Source organism: Arvicola amphibius, chromosome 8 (assembly GCF_903992535.2).
Source record: "Arvicola amphibius chromosome 8, mArvAmp1.2, whole genome shotgun sequence".
Taxonomy (NCBI): domain Eukaryota; kingdom Metazoa; phylum Chordata; class Mammalia; order Rodentia; family Cricetidae; genus Arvicola; species Arvicola amphibius.
In genome coordinates, this window is record NC_052054.1 from 17,264,416 (window position 1) to 17,279,882 (window position 15,467).

General features: G+C 49.8%; 1 protein-coding gene and 1 non-coding gene across 2 annotated transcripts in view; one reads left to right on the forward strand and one right to left on the reverse strand.

Moving 5' to 3' along the window:
* The first annotated feature begins 811 nt into the window (after positions 1-811).
* The window catches only part of Zc3h12d (zinc finger CCCH-type containing 12D), a 30,970-nt gene continuing 16,314 nt past the window's right edge, over positions 812-15,467 (forward strand). Inside the window, exons 1-2 of the mRNA XM_038340653.2 lie at positions 812-1,193; positions 13,289-13,428. Of these exons, the coding sequence (XP_038196581.1) occupies positions 880-1,193; positions 13,289-13,428 (454 nt within the window). The 5' untranslated portion in view covers positions 812-879. The remainder of the gene's footprint in view (positions 1,194-13,288; positions 13,429-15,467) is intronic.
* LOC119822084 lies at positions 9,031-9,154 on the reverse strand. Its single transcript, XR_005286690.1, has one exon. It is a non-coding gene; the product is annotated as a small nucleolar RNA SNORA40 (small nucleolar RNA).

Consider the following 15,467-nt stretch of genomic DNA (forward strand, 5'->3'; position numbering starts at 1 on the left):
GGTGCCCCCACAGGAAAAGCCAAATATGGGTCAGGACCTCTTCTTTTCAGGGTCCAGGGTGATCTGAATCTCATCTGAGCCAGAGTGCAGAATTGAATTCCTGGGTAACTCTGCCTTTCCGGGAGGGGCCCTCTCCTGGGAGGGTTCTTCCCTGGATGGACCTGCAGCCTCTGCTGCCTGCCAGGACTGCTCCAACAGTCTTGGCAGATGAAGGCTGGTACAATCAAAAGTCACTGGGTTCTGGCGGCTGTGTGTTCAGGATCAAAGAGTCAACGACGTTGGTTCCTTCCCAGGCCTTACTATCTAAGCAGTCCCTTCACAGCACTGAGGTGACACATCTGTGTGTCTGGTCCCAAGTGCCTCACCTCTTCTTGTGGAACGCTATTGCAGGGTGAAGGTGTGCCCCCTAGGACCTGATTTGAAAGGCCCTGTCTCTAAATACAGTAACACCCTTAGGTACTGGTGCTAAGCACTTCTGTACAGAAGTCTGGGTAGATAATTGTTTCGCTTCTAAAAGAGTCTCTAAAAAGATTTCTTTGGCTTGGTGCCTTACTCAGCCCCTGCCACCTTGGGCCCTGGCACTCAGGAGCAAAGGGCTCAGAGAACGCACTGGTAAAGAGGTGTGATTGCATTTGTGGCTTGCCAACCACACCAAACAACTGAAAATCCTCAAGGGGACCAGGCAAGGCGTGATTTCCTGACAGATAACACCGGGAGGGAGGAGCACACACTCAGCATGCCCTCCTCACCCAGTGGCCCGGCTGCCAGGCTGCTTAGCAAACACCTGACTACTGCCGTTTTCTTTTTAGCTCATGCCTGTGCAGTTCTGCCAGGAGGAAGCCCAGGGCAGGAGCCGTGCCAGGCAACAGTTGGCACGATATGGAGCGTCGGAACAAGATGGAGTTTTTCCAGAAACTGGGCTACAGCCAGGACGACGTGGTGAGGGTGCTGGGCAAGCTGGGAGACAGTGCGTTGGTCAACGACATACTGCAGGAGTTGATCCAGACCGGTAGCCGTCCACGGGCCCAGGAGGATCCAGTCAACAGCACCGGAGTAGTGCTGACACCCCGGGGATGCTGCGGGACCCGGGACTCTGCCCCACAGGGCCTGGGACCAGGACTGGAAGAAGCTGGTGCAGACCCAGGCAGCTCCCTGCGGCCCATAGTGATCGATGGCAGCAATGTGGCCATGAGGTAGGGTCCTTGCTTTCCTTCATCCTGCTGTTAGGTGCTGGGGTCTAGGACTTTGATCTCAGGAGTCCAGGGAACCGTTTTCCTCTCCGTGGTTTGGTCCAAAGAGTTTTGGGCACAATGGATGAGGTTTTAGGTTTCCTGATGACAAAGTCACACATGCATATCGCATGCTTTGCCCATAGTCACTTTCCATGGCTCTCTTTCGTCTCTCCTGCTCTCCTTCCCCTGGACCCTTCCTCCTCAACAACAGCTCCCTTCCATTTCTCTGCCTTATAAATGTATGCATATACACAAATCTCAAGTCCATATAGATGCCATCTTTGACTTTCTGAGTCTGGCTTGTAATTCTTAGGAAGATGAATCTCAAGTTCCGTCTGCTTTCCTGCAAATGGCACAATCATTTTTTTTTTATAACTTATGCTCCATTGTGTACACATACCCTGTTTCCTTTTAGTCTCTATTTATCTGGGGGTGGGTATCTGGACTGATTCTGTAACTCAAATATTGTGGATAGGGTTCCGGTAAACATGGATAGGAAAGCATCTTGGTACCAGGTTTGATTTAGCTTCCTCTGGGTATACACCAAGAAGAGGTAGTTCTAATTTTAATTTGTCTGAGTTCTTTTTCTTTTCTTTTCTTTCATTTTCCTCCCCCTTCCCCCTTAGAATTCTTCTTCTATTACATCTTAGTGGTTGTGGGGATGAGGCAAGCTTTCCCATTCTGTGACAGAGTCAACTCTACCTTGAGGGGAGTTGTAACAATCTGAGCTACAAAAGGTGCTAGCTGTAGTGCGCTCAGCAAGTCGGTGCAGTGACCATGCTCACCATAGGCACAGCCTTCTTCAGAAGGAAGGGAGCAAGTGCTGGGCAGAAGCCCAGGGTTAGGTATTGGCAGATATGTCTCCTTTGGAGTCTGTCCCCAGGCAGCTGGGAAGCCGCGAGTGTATCAATTCCTCTCTGCAGAGCAGGCCAGTAGGTCTCCACTGTCTCCCTCAGGGCTTCAGAACCAGAAAGCCGTGCGAAATGCAAAGCCCTCTGCTGGGGGCTGGCGGGGAGGCCAGGCTGCAGTTCCCATTCAGGCTGAAAGGAGGGTCTGTGGCTTCGCTGCTCCCGCCTTGATTTGCAGATAGAGCTAGGTCAGTCTGTAACTTGGCTTCTCTGTGTGCTTGGGGATTCCAGCATGATGGCGCGTGTGGTTATATTGTGCCTGACTCGGTTAAGCTCCCCTGTGGCCCAGTCTGCCACGCTCAGTGCTGGGTGAGGAGGGCATTGCGCAAACTTGGCGGAGCTACAGCCGGGCAGAGGGCAGAGCCGTAGGAAACTGTTCACGCGCGGCTGTAATACTTCTGCTTCCCTTTTTAAAAGCAGCGTAGGAATTCCGAAAAGCAGTTATCAGCCGCTTCAAATGTGTCGACAAGCTTCCGAAGCTCCCCTCGGGGATTTAAGTTCACTTTGAATTTGGCATAGTAGGACAGAAGTTTGGAATGGTCCAGCTCAGTGTGGCCCAGTCTTGGGGCTGTCCCCAGGCACCCAGCGTGGTGCTTACTAAGGCCATCTGCTTCGTTTTTCACCAGCTAGGTTTGCCCATAGCAACGATAGTATCAAGGGATGGTGGAGTCCCTGCTGCTCCCTGGGACTTGAACTGTTGTGCTTTCGCTCTCACGATCTCAACTACGCCCCCTTCTGGCAGCAGATGGGAAACTGTGACATCTTGCTCTCGAGGGTGTTTACTTCAGGTGTTTCTATTGCTGTGATCCTGACCAAAAGTAACCAGGGGAGGCAAGGCTTTAGCTGGCCTCCAGGTTACATACGTTCCATCATCAAGAGAAGCCACTGTAGAAACTCGGCCAGGAACCCGAAGATAGGAACTGAAAGAGAGGCCAAGGAGGAGTGTGATTCACTGGTCCGCTCCTCATGGCCTCCTCAGCCTGCTTTTTCACACACGCCAGGATCACCTGCCCAGGAGTGGCGCTACCTACAATGGCCTGGAGCCTCCACATGAATTTCCAATTAAGAAAATGCCCCACAAACTTGCTTATAGACCAGTTTTAGGAAGGCATTTTCTCAATTATGTTTTCTTCTTGCTGGGCAACTCTAACTTGTACCAAGCTGACCGTAAACTAGCCAGGACAAGGCCATGAAAGAATCCAAGGGCCGGGGAGATGACTCAGCTGTTAAAGGCACTTGTTGCCAAATCTGATGACCCAAGCTCCCTCCTGGGACTCACAGGGTGAAAATTCATGTTAACGATCCTCTGACCCTCTCCCATACGACCCCACCAACCAGTGAATGTAAATAATTTAAAAAATGAGACCGGTGTGCTCCAGCAGCCGTAGGAGGTGCAGAGGGAAGAGGTGCCTGGCCTCTTTGGGATCTGGGCAAAGCAGGCTGGCCATAACTGAGAGAGGATCGAGTGGAACTTGTTACTGCACAAATCAAAGCCCCCAGATTTCCGGAATGAGTTCCCTGAGTTGGGGTGAAAACAGCAGAAAAGTCACAGGGCAAACAGACTACTTCAGGACGGCGTTTTCTCTTGGGGTCAGAGAACACTGTTAAGAACGATGTTAGGGTGCTCATGGTGGAGGACACTCTTTGGATGAGACTCTCTGTGCAGCCGGGAATTCAAACCAAAACCACATCCTCTGTTTGTACATGACTACGAAGCGTCCTAGATCAATGCATTCAGTAGCAGCACTGCCACCCCCGGACTTCCAGCCATGATCAATTTTGTCTTTTCCACGATCAATCTGTGTGGGTGGAGAATGGAAACGATTACACTGACTTACTGCAAAGAATGTGTCAAAGTCTAAGGGTTTTCATATACTTTCAGTGACACACACACACACACACACACACACATACACACACACACCTCTTTGCCCCTTGGGTCCCAGGGAAAAGCATAAACTATATAATAAACCTATGACTGTACATCTTATTCACTTCCTCCAGAGGGAAGTTCTAAGAGCACGCAGGGGGTGTGTGTCCATCCTCTGTTCCTCTACTGTCTCCTCCAGTGGGAGCCTGGACAAGGCCTGTGTTCCCAGAGCCAGACAGATCCTCAGCCACAAGAGTTGTCCACAGAGAGGCCCCCTTCATGGGAAACGGAGGGTGGAAATTCAAAATTGGTGATTCATTACTTACTGAGCACAGAATTTTGGTAATGCCAGAAAGATAATTTTAGGAGGTCCTTCTTCTCTGAGGCATATATGATCCCAGATTGCTTTGGGAAGCAAGGCTGCTGCCTGGTCCTCGGAGGCTGGGAGGACGTAAAGCCTGAGTGAGATGTGTGTCTTTTACCGCTAACATATGAGAAGTGGAACTCCTGTTGGCAGGGGCATCTTCCACAGTTGGTTATTCTTCCATCCCTGGAGCTTGGGGTGACCAATGCTTTTGCTTACAGGGTTCAACAACTTGACTTTTGATAGCAATGCTTGCTCCCCCTGAAAGAGAGGTCAGCCTCCCAGAATCAGGACAGGACATACCCAGACGCAAAGGGGATTTATTACCCTGGAGGGACAAGTGGGGCTGGGGGAGGCTGCAAAGGTTGCAGCAGCAGCAGCAAGCAAGCAAGCAAGCAAGCAAGAGAGCAAGTGCAGGTGTTTCTTTGGGAATGCGTTCTTAAGGGGGAAGTGGGGGGCCATCTCTGCTAGGATGAGTTGGGAATCCTAACTAGACATATTAGCCAAATAATGAATTTTGATGGTTGGACTTTGATGTTTTATCTCTGGAATGTGTCAGTGGCCAAACAAGGGACTAGATAGACCTTGGGGGCTAGCTTTTGGAATGCACGTTTTTAGCAAGGGATAAAAGAGCAAAACTTGTCTGCCATGTTTGCCATGCTCAGGCCTGCTGGAACCTCCCTCACCCCCACCGCCCAATCATTGGGAAGTTCCCCAGAGGCCAACACCTGTTGTCATTTGTTGGCTTTAAAACATGTCTTCATGCGCTTCTGTTTCTGGAGGACAGACATCTGAATGGAGCTTTTGGGTTAGAACCCAGGTGTGAGCAGAGCTGAGTTCCTCTTTGGAAGCCTTAAGGGAGAACCTCTTTTCTGTTTCCTGTGTGGCTGGGTCTGGGACCCACTCACTTTCAAAGCCATCATTGGCTTGAGACGATATGCAGTATGGCGGATTTGCGCACACAGCACTGCCTCTCTACTGAGAAGGTGTACAGATTTTAATAAATAATTAGGGACCACTGACATACAATGAGACGTTACGGAGAATGCACCAAGCCACCCACCCCATATCTATACAGAATGTCTGAGTAGGGCCGTCTGTCCTTGTAGCTGAAAGTTCCAGCTGCTGAGGAAGGGACCTGGTGGTTCTGAGGTCAGCGCTTGGCTCAAGTTAGACCCAGCTTCCAGTGATGTGTCCCCAGTGGTGCCGCTTTATATAGAAGTTTCTGTGGCTTTCTCTCCTAAGTCCTTCAGGCTGTTTAGGCCAAAGTCTTTGGTGATGGTTGAACCCAGGTGGGCTGGACTGGGTCCTGAATTGAAGGCTTTTTTATGAGCAACGGGGACTCATTTGCTCAGGACGCACTGGGCTTTGAGATCTAGAAAACATATTCTGATCATGACTCACTCGCACAGAAGGGAGCTGAACGTGTGCAACTACCCCATAACCAGCTCAAAAAGCCTGCAGCCTCCTTATTTGAGTGGCCCCAGGAGTTCCATGGGTTCTAGGTGGGACTGGTAACTCACATTCTGCCATTCTTTAAGGAGCGAGTCAAATAAATGAGAATCCTAAGTTGTGAAATAGATGAGCACCATACCAGGCCCCGGGAAGCCAGATGGCACATGTACTCCAGTCTCCCTGCAGGTCCCGGGAAGCCAGATCTTACATGTATTCCAGTCTCTGCAGGCCCCGGGAAGCCAGATGTCACATGTATTCCAGTCTCTGCAGGCCCCGGGAAGCCAGATGTCACATGTATTCCAGTCTCTGCAGGCCCCGGGAAGCCAGATGGCACATGTACTCCAGTCTCCCTGCAGGTCCCGGGAAGCCAGATGGCACATGTACTCCAGTCTCCCTGCAGGTCCCGGGAAGCCAGATCTTACATGTATTCCAGTCTCTGCAGGCCCCGGGAAGCCATATCTCACGTGTATTCCAGTCTCTGCAGGCCTTGGGAAGCCAGATCTCACGTGCACTCCACAGTCTTTCTGCAGACCCCGGGAAGCCATATCTCACGTGTTTTCCAGTCTCTGCAGGCCTTGGGAAGCCAGATCTCACGTGCACTCCACAGTCTTTCTGCAGACCCCGGGAAGCCAGATCTCACATGTATTCCAGTCTCTGCAGGCCCTGGGAAGCCAGATCTCACGTGCACTCCACAGTCTTTCTGCAGGCCTCATGTCCACACAGGAAAACAGAAAGCCAGCTGCAGAGGACCCCAATGTATCTTTGCCTGAAAGCCCAAGCTCTGACCACTTGTCCAAGGCAGTTGAGAGGGTGGAAATTCTGGGGTTGCTTTACTACTGTGGAGGTTACTTGTTGAACCCTTGGAGGGTGGCTAACAGCACAGAGGACCTGAGTGTTAAAAGTCACTTTCTTTTCATTCATCTGAATGAACTGTAATGGCCACACGAGCTATGGACAGGATGTAGCCGGTGCCTGTTCCCTTTGGGAGGGATTTGTAGGGAGGGTACCAGGATACTTCCTGCTACTGCCAATGTTGGGGTCCCTCACTCATCATGTGCACATCGAATGGTGGCTCTGATAGACGCACGGGCCAGAGAATCCTTTCCATTACACTCCCCTGAAGGGGCACATACGTGTGTGTGTGTGTGTGTGTGTGTGTGTGTGTGTTCATATAAAGGAGAGGGGATGTAAGCCTGTTAGCTGTGTAACTATTCTCTAGACACCTGACCTCAAGGTAAATGTCCAGAAATGCCCTTCATTTCTTTCTATAGACACTGGTCATGTAGCCAAGGCTGGCCTCTCCCTGAACTTCTGATTCCCCTGATTCCAGGGCTGAAGTGCTGGGAATGCAGACAGACACCCCTGTGCTTGGTTTTATGTAGTGCTGGGAATGGAACCCAAGACTCTGTGGATCCTAGGCTAACATCCACCAGTGTGCCCCCCTCCCCACCTTTTACCCTCCCCCCTCTTTCCAAAACAGCCACCACGAACTCTTGCTGTATAGCCTAAACTGGCCCTGAATTTCATGCTCCTGCCTCAGTCTTCTGAGTACTAGGATTATAGATGTTAACCACTATGCCTGGGATCAGGTGCCATTTTACTTCTAGGCTGGGGTCTTGGGTTCCTACACAAATCTGCACCTACTTCTGCCTCCTAAGAAAAGGGTAGGTTGGGCAGTGGTGGCGCACGCCTTTAATCCCAGCACTCAGGAGGCAGAGGCAGGTGGATCTCTTTGAGTCTGAAGTCAGAGTTCCAGGTCAGCCAGGGTTGTTACACAGAGAGAAACTCTGTCTCTGGGAGGGCAGGAGGAGGCAACCAGGGTGGCCCCTGTGCATCCTTGTTCCTTTTCTTCCACGACCTGGGTTGGGTTAGACTTCCCACTGGGCAGATTCAGAACACCGGCATTTGAGCCCCCAGGAAGAAACTGGGCAGAAAGAGCACAGCCCTTCTATCTCAGAGCCCCGAGACATCTTTGTTCATTGCACCGCAGGACTGTGACCTCGTACCCCATGGGTTATCCTATGACCCCAACTTCTACAGGGAAGGATTTCTCGGACACTAGTCAGAATGCAGCGTGTACAATTATATTGTCTAGTTTGTGCAAATGACAGTCCCCTTAACTGGCTGCCATTGGCACACTTGTCCTGTAGGCAAAATTTGCTTCAGACACCAACCACTTCCCTTTTCAACCCTCCCAATATTCAAAACCTCTAGGCCCTCACTTCCCTTCCCATGGCCTCCTGGCAACTGGTTCTCAGTGTCTGTCAGTCTCTCCACGGGAGGCCTCCAAGTGGGAGGACTTCCATTGCACAAGACTTGCTCTCTGGACCTCAGCGATTCTGGGGAAAGGAAGGGTTCATGACAGTTAGGCCTGTAGAGTTAGAGTTACCCCCAGATCTGGGAACTGGGCATGTTTCTTTGCTTTGGTTTCCATAGGGTAAAATGGGGGTGAAAATCATTTTTTATGGGCGCAATGTAATGATGAAATGAGCCCCCTGACCTGGCAAACAGAACTCTCTGCAGTTAATAAAATAAGCTTTAAGCCTTTCTGACAGCACCCATTCCCCTAAAAAGAGTTCAAGACTGGGTCTTAAAAAGACCAGGCTATCCCCAAACTCACAATGTAGTCAAAGATGATCTTGATCTCCTGAATTTCCTGCCCCTACTTCCTGAGCGCTGAGATTGTAGGCACGCACCAGCAAGCCTGACTTATCTGATGCCAGAGCTTGGGCATGCTGGGCAAACACGGTGCCAACTGAGTTCTGTCCTTAGGCCCTGTGCTTTGAATATTTTGAGAAAAAATCTCTGTAGTCTGGGCTGGCCTGAAACTCACCGTTAGCCAAGGCTAGCTTCAAGCTTACCATACTGTTTAACCTCCTGAGTGTTAGGATTACAGGAGCATGCGTGGTTGGTGTCTTAGCCCCCAGCACAGTCCTGTTGTAGGAGTTTGTAAGTTGGTGCAAAGACAGGGACAGATGCCCAGATGGACCCTTCTCTCCTGGAAAGGGTCCCAGGATGACTGTCACCTCCTGACTGGAACTCTACTGAGACTCAGTTTCCCTCCTTCTCTTCACCTCTGAATGTCCCTGCCACCCAACCCCACACCCATCAAAAGATCCAGGAGGGAAACCTGGCTTATTTCTTTTTGTTAACTGTTCTCAGAACCAATTATATGACCACTACTGCCATCACTTCAAGCCACCTGTCTATGCTAAACACATCAAAATTCATTCTGACTAGAGAGTTCTGGGTTACAAAAGCAGATTGCCTCTTGCACCTGTCTTTGAGTCTTTGTCCACCAGTTCAACAGAGACACGCAAGTGCTGCATGGTTTTGAGTGATTAAGACAGATACATGAGAGTCCCAGGAGAGACACAGCGATTAAATAGTGTTCAGAGTAACTGTGTAGGGGCCATTTCGCTTGAGAACTGACTGGGGATGGATGGCTGCAGGGCAGGAGCTGTGTGTGCCTGAGGGAGGGGAGGTGGAAGAGGTGTGTCCGTCCTTCACAGTTCTGTGTTTCCTCGGTTTTTAGGAATAGGGGGGGGGGGGCTGTGGACTTTTGTCTGTACCTTATGGTGTTTCCTCCCTGTCTAACCTTCTGGATGATCAGGCTCTGACTTCCACCTCTGGCCTGACTCCTTTCTACTGGAGACATTGAGTTTCCCAGTGATAGCTGGGACAAGAGGGCTTGGCTCTCATGGTACCCTGCTACAAGAGTGTCCTGGTGAATTGGGATTGTAACAAGAATTTTAGGTCAAGAGCTGGGGCTTCAGCAGCCCCCAACAAGGTAAGCCCTACCGCCTGTCCCAACATGCTAGTTAAAGAGACGAGGAATGGGGAAAGCAGAGACCAGAGACTTAATTAGTGTGCACTGAGAAGAGGGACAGATAAAGGGGTCCAGGGACATCCAAGCTCGGGGTACTGACATGAATTTTAGGTTTATATAAAGGAAGAGTTGGAACAAGGAAGATCATAATTAGGCTGTCCTGGTCAAGGTGTGGTCTCCAGTTTCAGCTCCAGACTGCAGGGTCATTCCAAGAGGTGGCTACATCTTTTGATCACTGTTGTCATCAAAGGGACAGTCTGGTGTTTAGTAGACAGCTTTCCCTAGGGCGGAGCCTCTTCATTCTGGATAATGATGTTCTCACTGTAGAGGTGGCCTGTGCTGCCTTAGGAGGCCTGGTTGATCACTGTGGGACCAAGTGAGGCCCAGTGTTTTTTGGAAAAAGAGCTAAGGCTTGTGGCAGGAGTGTCATTTGGCTTTTTTCTGTTTTCTTTTTGGCAGCTATGCCTGCTTAAAATAGTCTCCTCCAGCAGGGACCTGTTCTGTCTGTAGGTCTTTGACAACACCAGGCCTAGGGCCTGCAAGAGGTCTAGGGAGATGTTTCCAGCACCCCTATGGGACACTTCCAAACCACGCAGCCTGCAGGCCAGAATTTCTCTGAGGGTGTGCAGCCTGCCCAGACATGCTGGGCCACAAGGCTTCAGCCTCTTGTTTGAGGCAAGTTTCTGTGTCTCTGCTACTCCCAGGCCTTATCAGAAGAAGGAGGGGCCAGAACAGCCCTGAGAATGACTCTGGCACCTCTCTCCCCTCTTCTTTCAACCTGTACAGTGTGTGGGAGGGGCTCATGGTTCGCTTCCTCCTCCTTTCCCACTGTGTACGGCTGCTGTCTTCTTCCTGCTGTTTGCACAAGGCTCCCAGAGCAGCCTCTGAGGCCGAAGAGAAAAAGCGCTAGCCTGCGCAGCCAGGATCCTCATGGTTACCGAAGCTGAAGGAGCTCCCAGAGACAGTTTATACCCATTCCAAGTTCCACAGGTTCCTTGCTTCCCTGGACTCCTGCTCTTAGTCTGGAAACCTGTGTCTGTCTCAGTCCCAAGAAAACAGCAGGGACAATCACACGACAGAGTCAGCACAGCCAGGGGAACTCAGTGTGGTTTGTACCAGGGTGTGAGCTGGCTTTTCTAGCCAGGCTTCTGGGAACTTGTCTTAGGGCTCGAGCTCAGAGTTCAGGGTTCAGCCGTTCAGAATCTTTCAGAGGACACTAGTTCAGGTCCCAGGTCAGGCAGCTCACCTGTCAACGCCAGCTCTAGATGGACCTGACACCTCTGGCCTCCTCTAGCACCCACATTTATGTATACATACTCCCACCTTACTTGGTTTTTTTAGGGGGTGGGGAGTGGGAGATGAACCTATCTAGTCTCATTGTCCCTTGCATTTATTCTGTGATTTGTGGTAACATTGCTGTACCTTCTGTCCCCAAAATAGGACTGTAGGTCTTTCCAGGCAGCCCTCCCCTTTTGCCTGCATTGTTTTTCTTCCTGCTGGCAAGGAGGCCGAGGCAGGTAGCTTTTCAGACATGGAGCTACTCAGCAAGTTTTTACTAAGCCCTCACCAATAATCAGGGACCACGGTTAGTCCTTGGGATCTTGGTGGTCACACAGAGTCTCTTGGGGTTGTGCATGTATGTGTGTGTGCACATGCGTGTGTGTTGTTGTGTCTTGTTTTGTTTTCTGTTTTCACAAGGGCTTGCTATGTACGCAGCCAGTCTACCTCCAACTCCAGGCAATTCTTCGACCTCAGCCTTCTGAGTGCCGAGATTACAAGTGTGCATCAGTGGCTCTGGCTGGGTAAATGTTCTTAAATGCTAGGAAGCGTCTGTGTGATGGAGTCTAATAAGTCAAGGGCTGCTTCCTGAGGGAGCAAGGATTTAGCAGAGAACTAGAGGAGAAGGAAGAGGAGTGAATCCCGTGACAGGGCAGGGATAGCTGCAGCAAAGACTCACTGATGGCATCCAGCAAGGTGCGTGGTTGAATAAACAGCTGGAGGAAAAACAGATTGGAGAAGTAGGGAGCAGAAAATGATCTAATCTGGAGGTCCGGCTCTGCCACATCCATGGCTCCGCCTGTTGATTTTGCCTTCACACTGTCTCACATCCGTCCACTTGTCTCTGTCTCCAGCATCAGTGACCCGGATTGACCAAGCCCAAGCAAAGCCTTTAGGTTTCACCAGTCCCCCAGAGGGCACTTAGCTGCCTCTTTCCTGGGCTTCCAGACAGCAACACCCCTGGCTGTTTGTCTTCTTGTTCCCTGGAGAGATCCCTTCTGTCTCTTTTGTAAGAGACCCCCCTTTCCCTGCCTAAAACCAGCGGCTGCATCCCAGACTCACTCCAGGTCAAGCTTACGACCTCTAACTTCCTCTCTGGCAGTTGAGCGATTCTGTCCATGCTGTGGTTTCAACTCTGGGTTAAGCAAGGGTGACCTATAACCTTTACTGCTCAGATCTCTCCTCTGACCCCTTGTTATTTACTTAACATGTCGACTTTACAGTCACAAGACTTATCCAAGTCATGTTATATCCAACGCCAAACTTATGAATGGCTTTCTCTCCACTCAGAGCCCTTCCAGAGTTGCTGTCAGTGCACGGCCCACAAGGAACCTGGAAGAACCTGATACCTTCTTCTCAGTCACTTCCTGAGTCCTGGCACCTCAAATGTCCCCAGAATCCACTTTCTGTTCTTGCTTACTCAGCCGCAGCAGCTCACACTGACTCCACAGCTTCTTGTCTCATGCCTCCTGCCCAATTCACCATTCTCTGTGGGCCAGCTGAGCTCTGTGAGCCTCACATGGGTGTCTGCCATATTCTCATATCTACTTCAAAGCTAGAACCCCTCTACATCTCTCAGCCCTCCTAAGATGCAGGAAGATAAACCCCCACACCCTTTCTTCCATAGCAAGGTCTTGTGTAGCCCAGGCTAGCCTCAATGTATAACCAAGGATGACCTTAGACTTTTGATCCTCCTGTTTATACCTCCAAGATACAAGGATTAAAGGAATATGCCATCATCCCCTACTTGAGGAAGATAATTTTTTTTTCTTGAGACAGAGGCTCACTGTGTATCCCTGGCTGGCCTGGAAGTCATTGTGTAGTCCAGGCTGACCCAGAACTCACAGAGATTACTTCCCACTGTCTCCTAAGTGCTGGGATTAAAGATGTTTATCACAGTGCCTGGCTAGGATGATGATTTTTAAGAGGCCTAAAAGACACAGTAAGGTCTCACATAGCCCTTCTTTTTCTGCAACATTGATGTCATCTGTGGGACTTGTGGAGCACTGGTCCCTTGCTCGGACTTGGGAATCCTGGTAGAGCCGGTGCCGTCATCTCTCAAAGGGAGTGCAATTCTGTAGATGGCTGATCTTGTGTATTTCACGATTCTTTTTCTTTTTCTTTTTTCTTTGATGCTGGCTCTTAATAGCTTCCCTTGAAATATGTCCCCTCCCACTCAGAGGAGCCTGTGTTCTCCTCAAAAGCTGCCTGCTACTGTGGTCTGTGGAAAGAACGGACCGTGTTTAACATTCTCTTTGCCCATTTCCCTCTCAGTTTTAGACTGTGACCCAGAATGCTTCCAGAGAAAGTCCCTTTTTGTTTCTCCTCAGATTTCTTTGTCTTCTGTTGTAGCCATGGAAATAAGGAAGCCTTCTCTTGCCGGGGAATTCGTCTGGCCGTGGACTGGTTCAGGGACAGAGGACACACCTACATCAAAGTTTTTGTCCCCTCCTGGAGGAAAGAACCGTCAAGATCTGATACCCCTATCAGAGGTATGCCGCACCCTGTCTTGTGGTAGTGTCAGCTACTGTGGTGGTCAGCCACCTGTGTAGTATTGGTTAATGGCCTTTCTTCCTGACTGTGAACACCCAGCATTCTAGCTCCCAGCCCTTCCTCAGAGCAGAAATGTCATGAAAACCTGTAGAGTATACAAGCTGCAACTCTTACTTCCTCGTTTGTAGACAAGCACATCGCTTATCATTTCTTGTGAATGATTTATAGCGTAAAAAAAAAACCACAATTGTGTCTTACAACATTTAGCCCTCTGAAGATGGGATCCACACTTCACACCTAATAGGCTCTTCGTGGAGACAGTCATTCTGTCAGGTAATATTTACTGCTTGTCAAATACCTCTTCAATAACTTCATCTAAAGAAACGGAAATGGAGACCCAGAAGCTTAAAGAAGGTGCTGAATTACTTGAGCTGGAGATACTAATGGTTGTGGGGCACCCATAACTTACTGTGGTCCTCTGTAAGCACAGCCCGTGTGCTTAACTACGAGCCATTTTTCTGATTCCCAGCCCCACTTTCTTTTTTTTAAACTAGAACTATCATGTTTTCTTCTCCCCCAAATCTTCCCAGATCCTCCCTGCCTCACTACCTAGCCAACTTTCTATTCTTTCTCTCTTTCAAAAAAAGTCAAAACAGCTGGTGGTGGTGGCACACGCCTTTAATCCCAGCACTCAGGAGGCAGAGGCAGGAGGATCTCTGTAAATCCAAGGCCATCCTGGTCTAAAAAGTGAGTTCCAGGACATCCAGGACTGTTACACAGAAAAACCCTGTCCTGAAAAACAAAAATAAAATCCCCCAAAACCCCACAAACAAGCAAACAATAAAAACCAACCCGAAAAGAAAGAAAAAACAAAAACCAAAGAGAAAAAAAATGACCAAAAAAAGGAAGCAGCAACCCAAATATACAAAAATGAAAATCAAAACAAACAAGCAAAATACCAATAACATAAAAAAGGGCCCAAAACAAAGCAAAATTAAACAAAAAGTCCACATAAGTACCACTGTGGTTTTTTTTTGCCATTAGTCAACCACTCCTGGACGCTGGTCTTGCCCTGAGGTGTCTGTTAGGGAAACTGATTCTCCATGTGCTTTCATTCGCAGATAACTTCCTGGTTGGGGGTGGGAGCCTGTGCCCGCTTCCCCCTCTCAGTCCTGGGACAGATAGCATCTGGCTTGAACCTGTAGGTCTTGTGTGTGCTGCCACAGTCTCCATGAGTTCATACAGGCACCGGTCCAGTTGGGCCTGGAAGACAGGTTTCCTCTTGGAATCTTTGTGTCTTCAGACTAGACCCCCGAGCCTTGAGGGGAGGAGTTCGATGATGTCCCACTTTGCTCTGAAGTCTGACTTTCCGCTCTTGGTCCAGCTGAGGGTCTCTATTAATTCCCATCTTCTGCAAGAAGAAGATCCTCTTGTGCAACCTGAGTGGTGACCCGATCTAGGAGTGCAGCAGTATCTCATTGGAAGCCATTTTACCGCTGTGTTCCCTTAGCAGAAGAATAGTCGCAGGCTTCCCCGTAGGCCCATTCCCTGTCTAATTGGAGCTTCTCCACTTCAGCAGTGTCTCCCAGAGTGGCCCTTAAACCCCGTCAGAAAGTGGCTGGCTACTCCCGTGAGGTTGTGCCTCTGTTGTTTCCACTTACAACCTACTGTTGTAGGTTGTAAGGCTTGTAGCTGGGTGGTATTAAGAGTACCTTCTAGGGTCGGGCGGTGGTGGTGCACACCTTTAATCTCAGCACGCGGGAGGCAGAGGCAGGCGGATCTCTGTGAGTTCGAGGCCGGCCTGGTCTACAGAGCAAGTTCCAGGACAGCCAGGACTACACAGAGAAACCCAGTCTCAAACAAAACAAAACAACAACAAAAGAACACCTTCCAGTATCATGAATGCTAGTCAGCAGAGGAGAAGCTTCCGGTTAGGCACCAGCTCGATTTCTCCTGTTTGATGACGTAAATAAGTAGTATCTTCAGCAAGAGAGAGTTACCATCAATTTATGGAGAGTAACCAATAGCCATTGGCAAT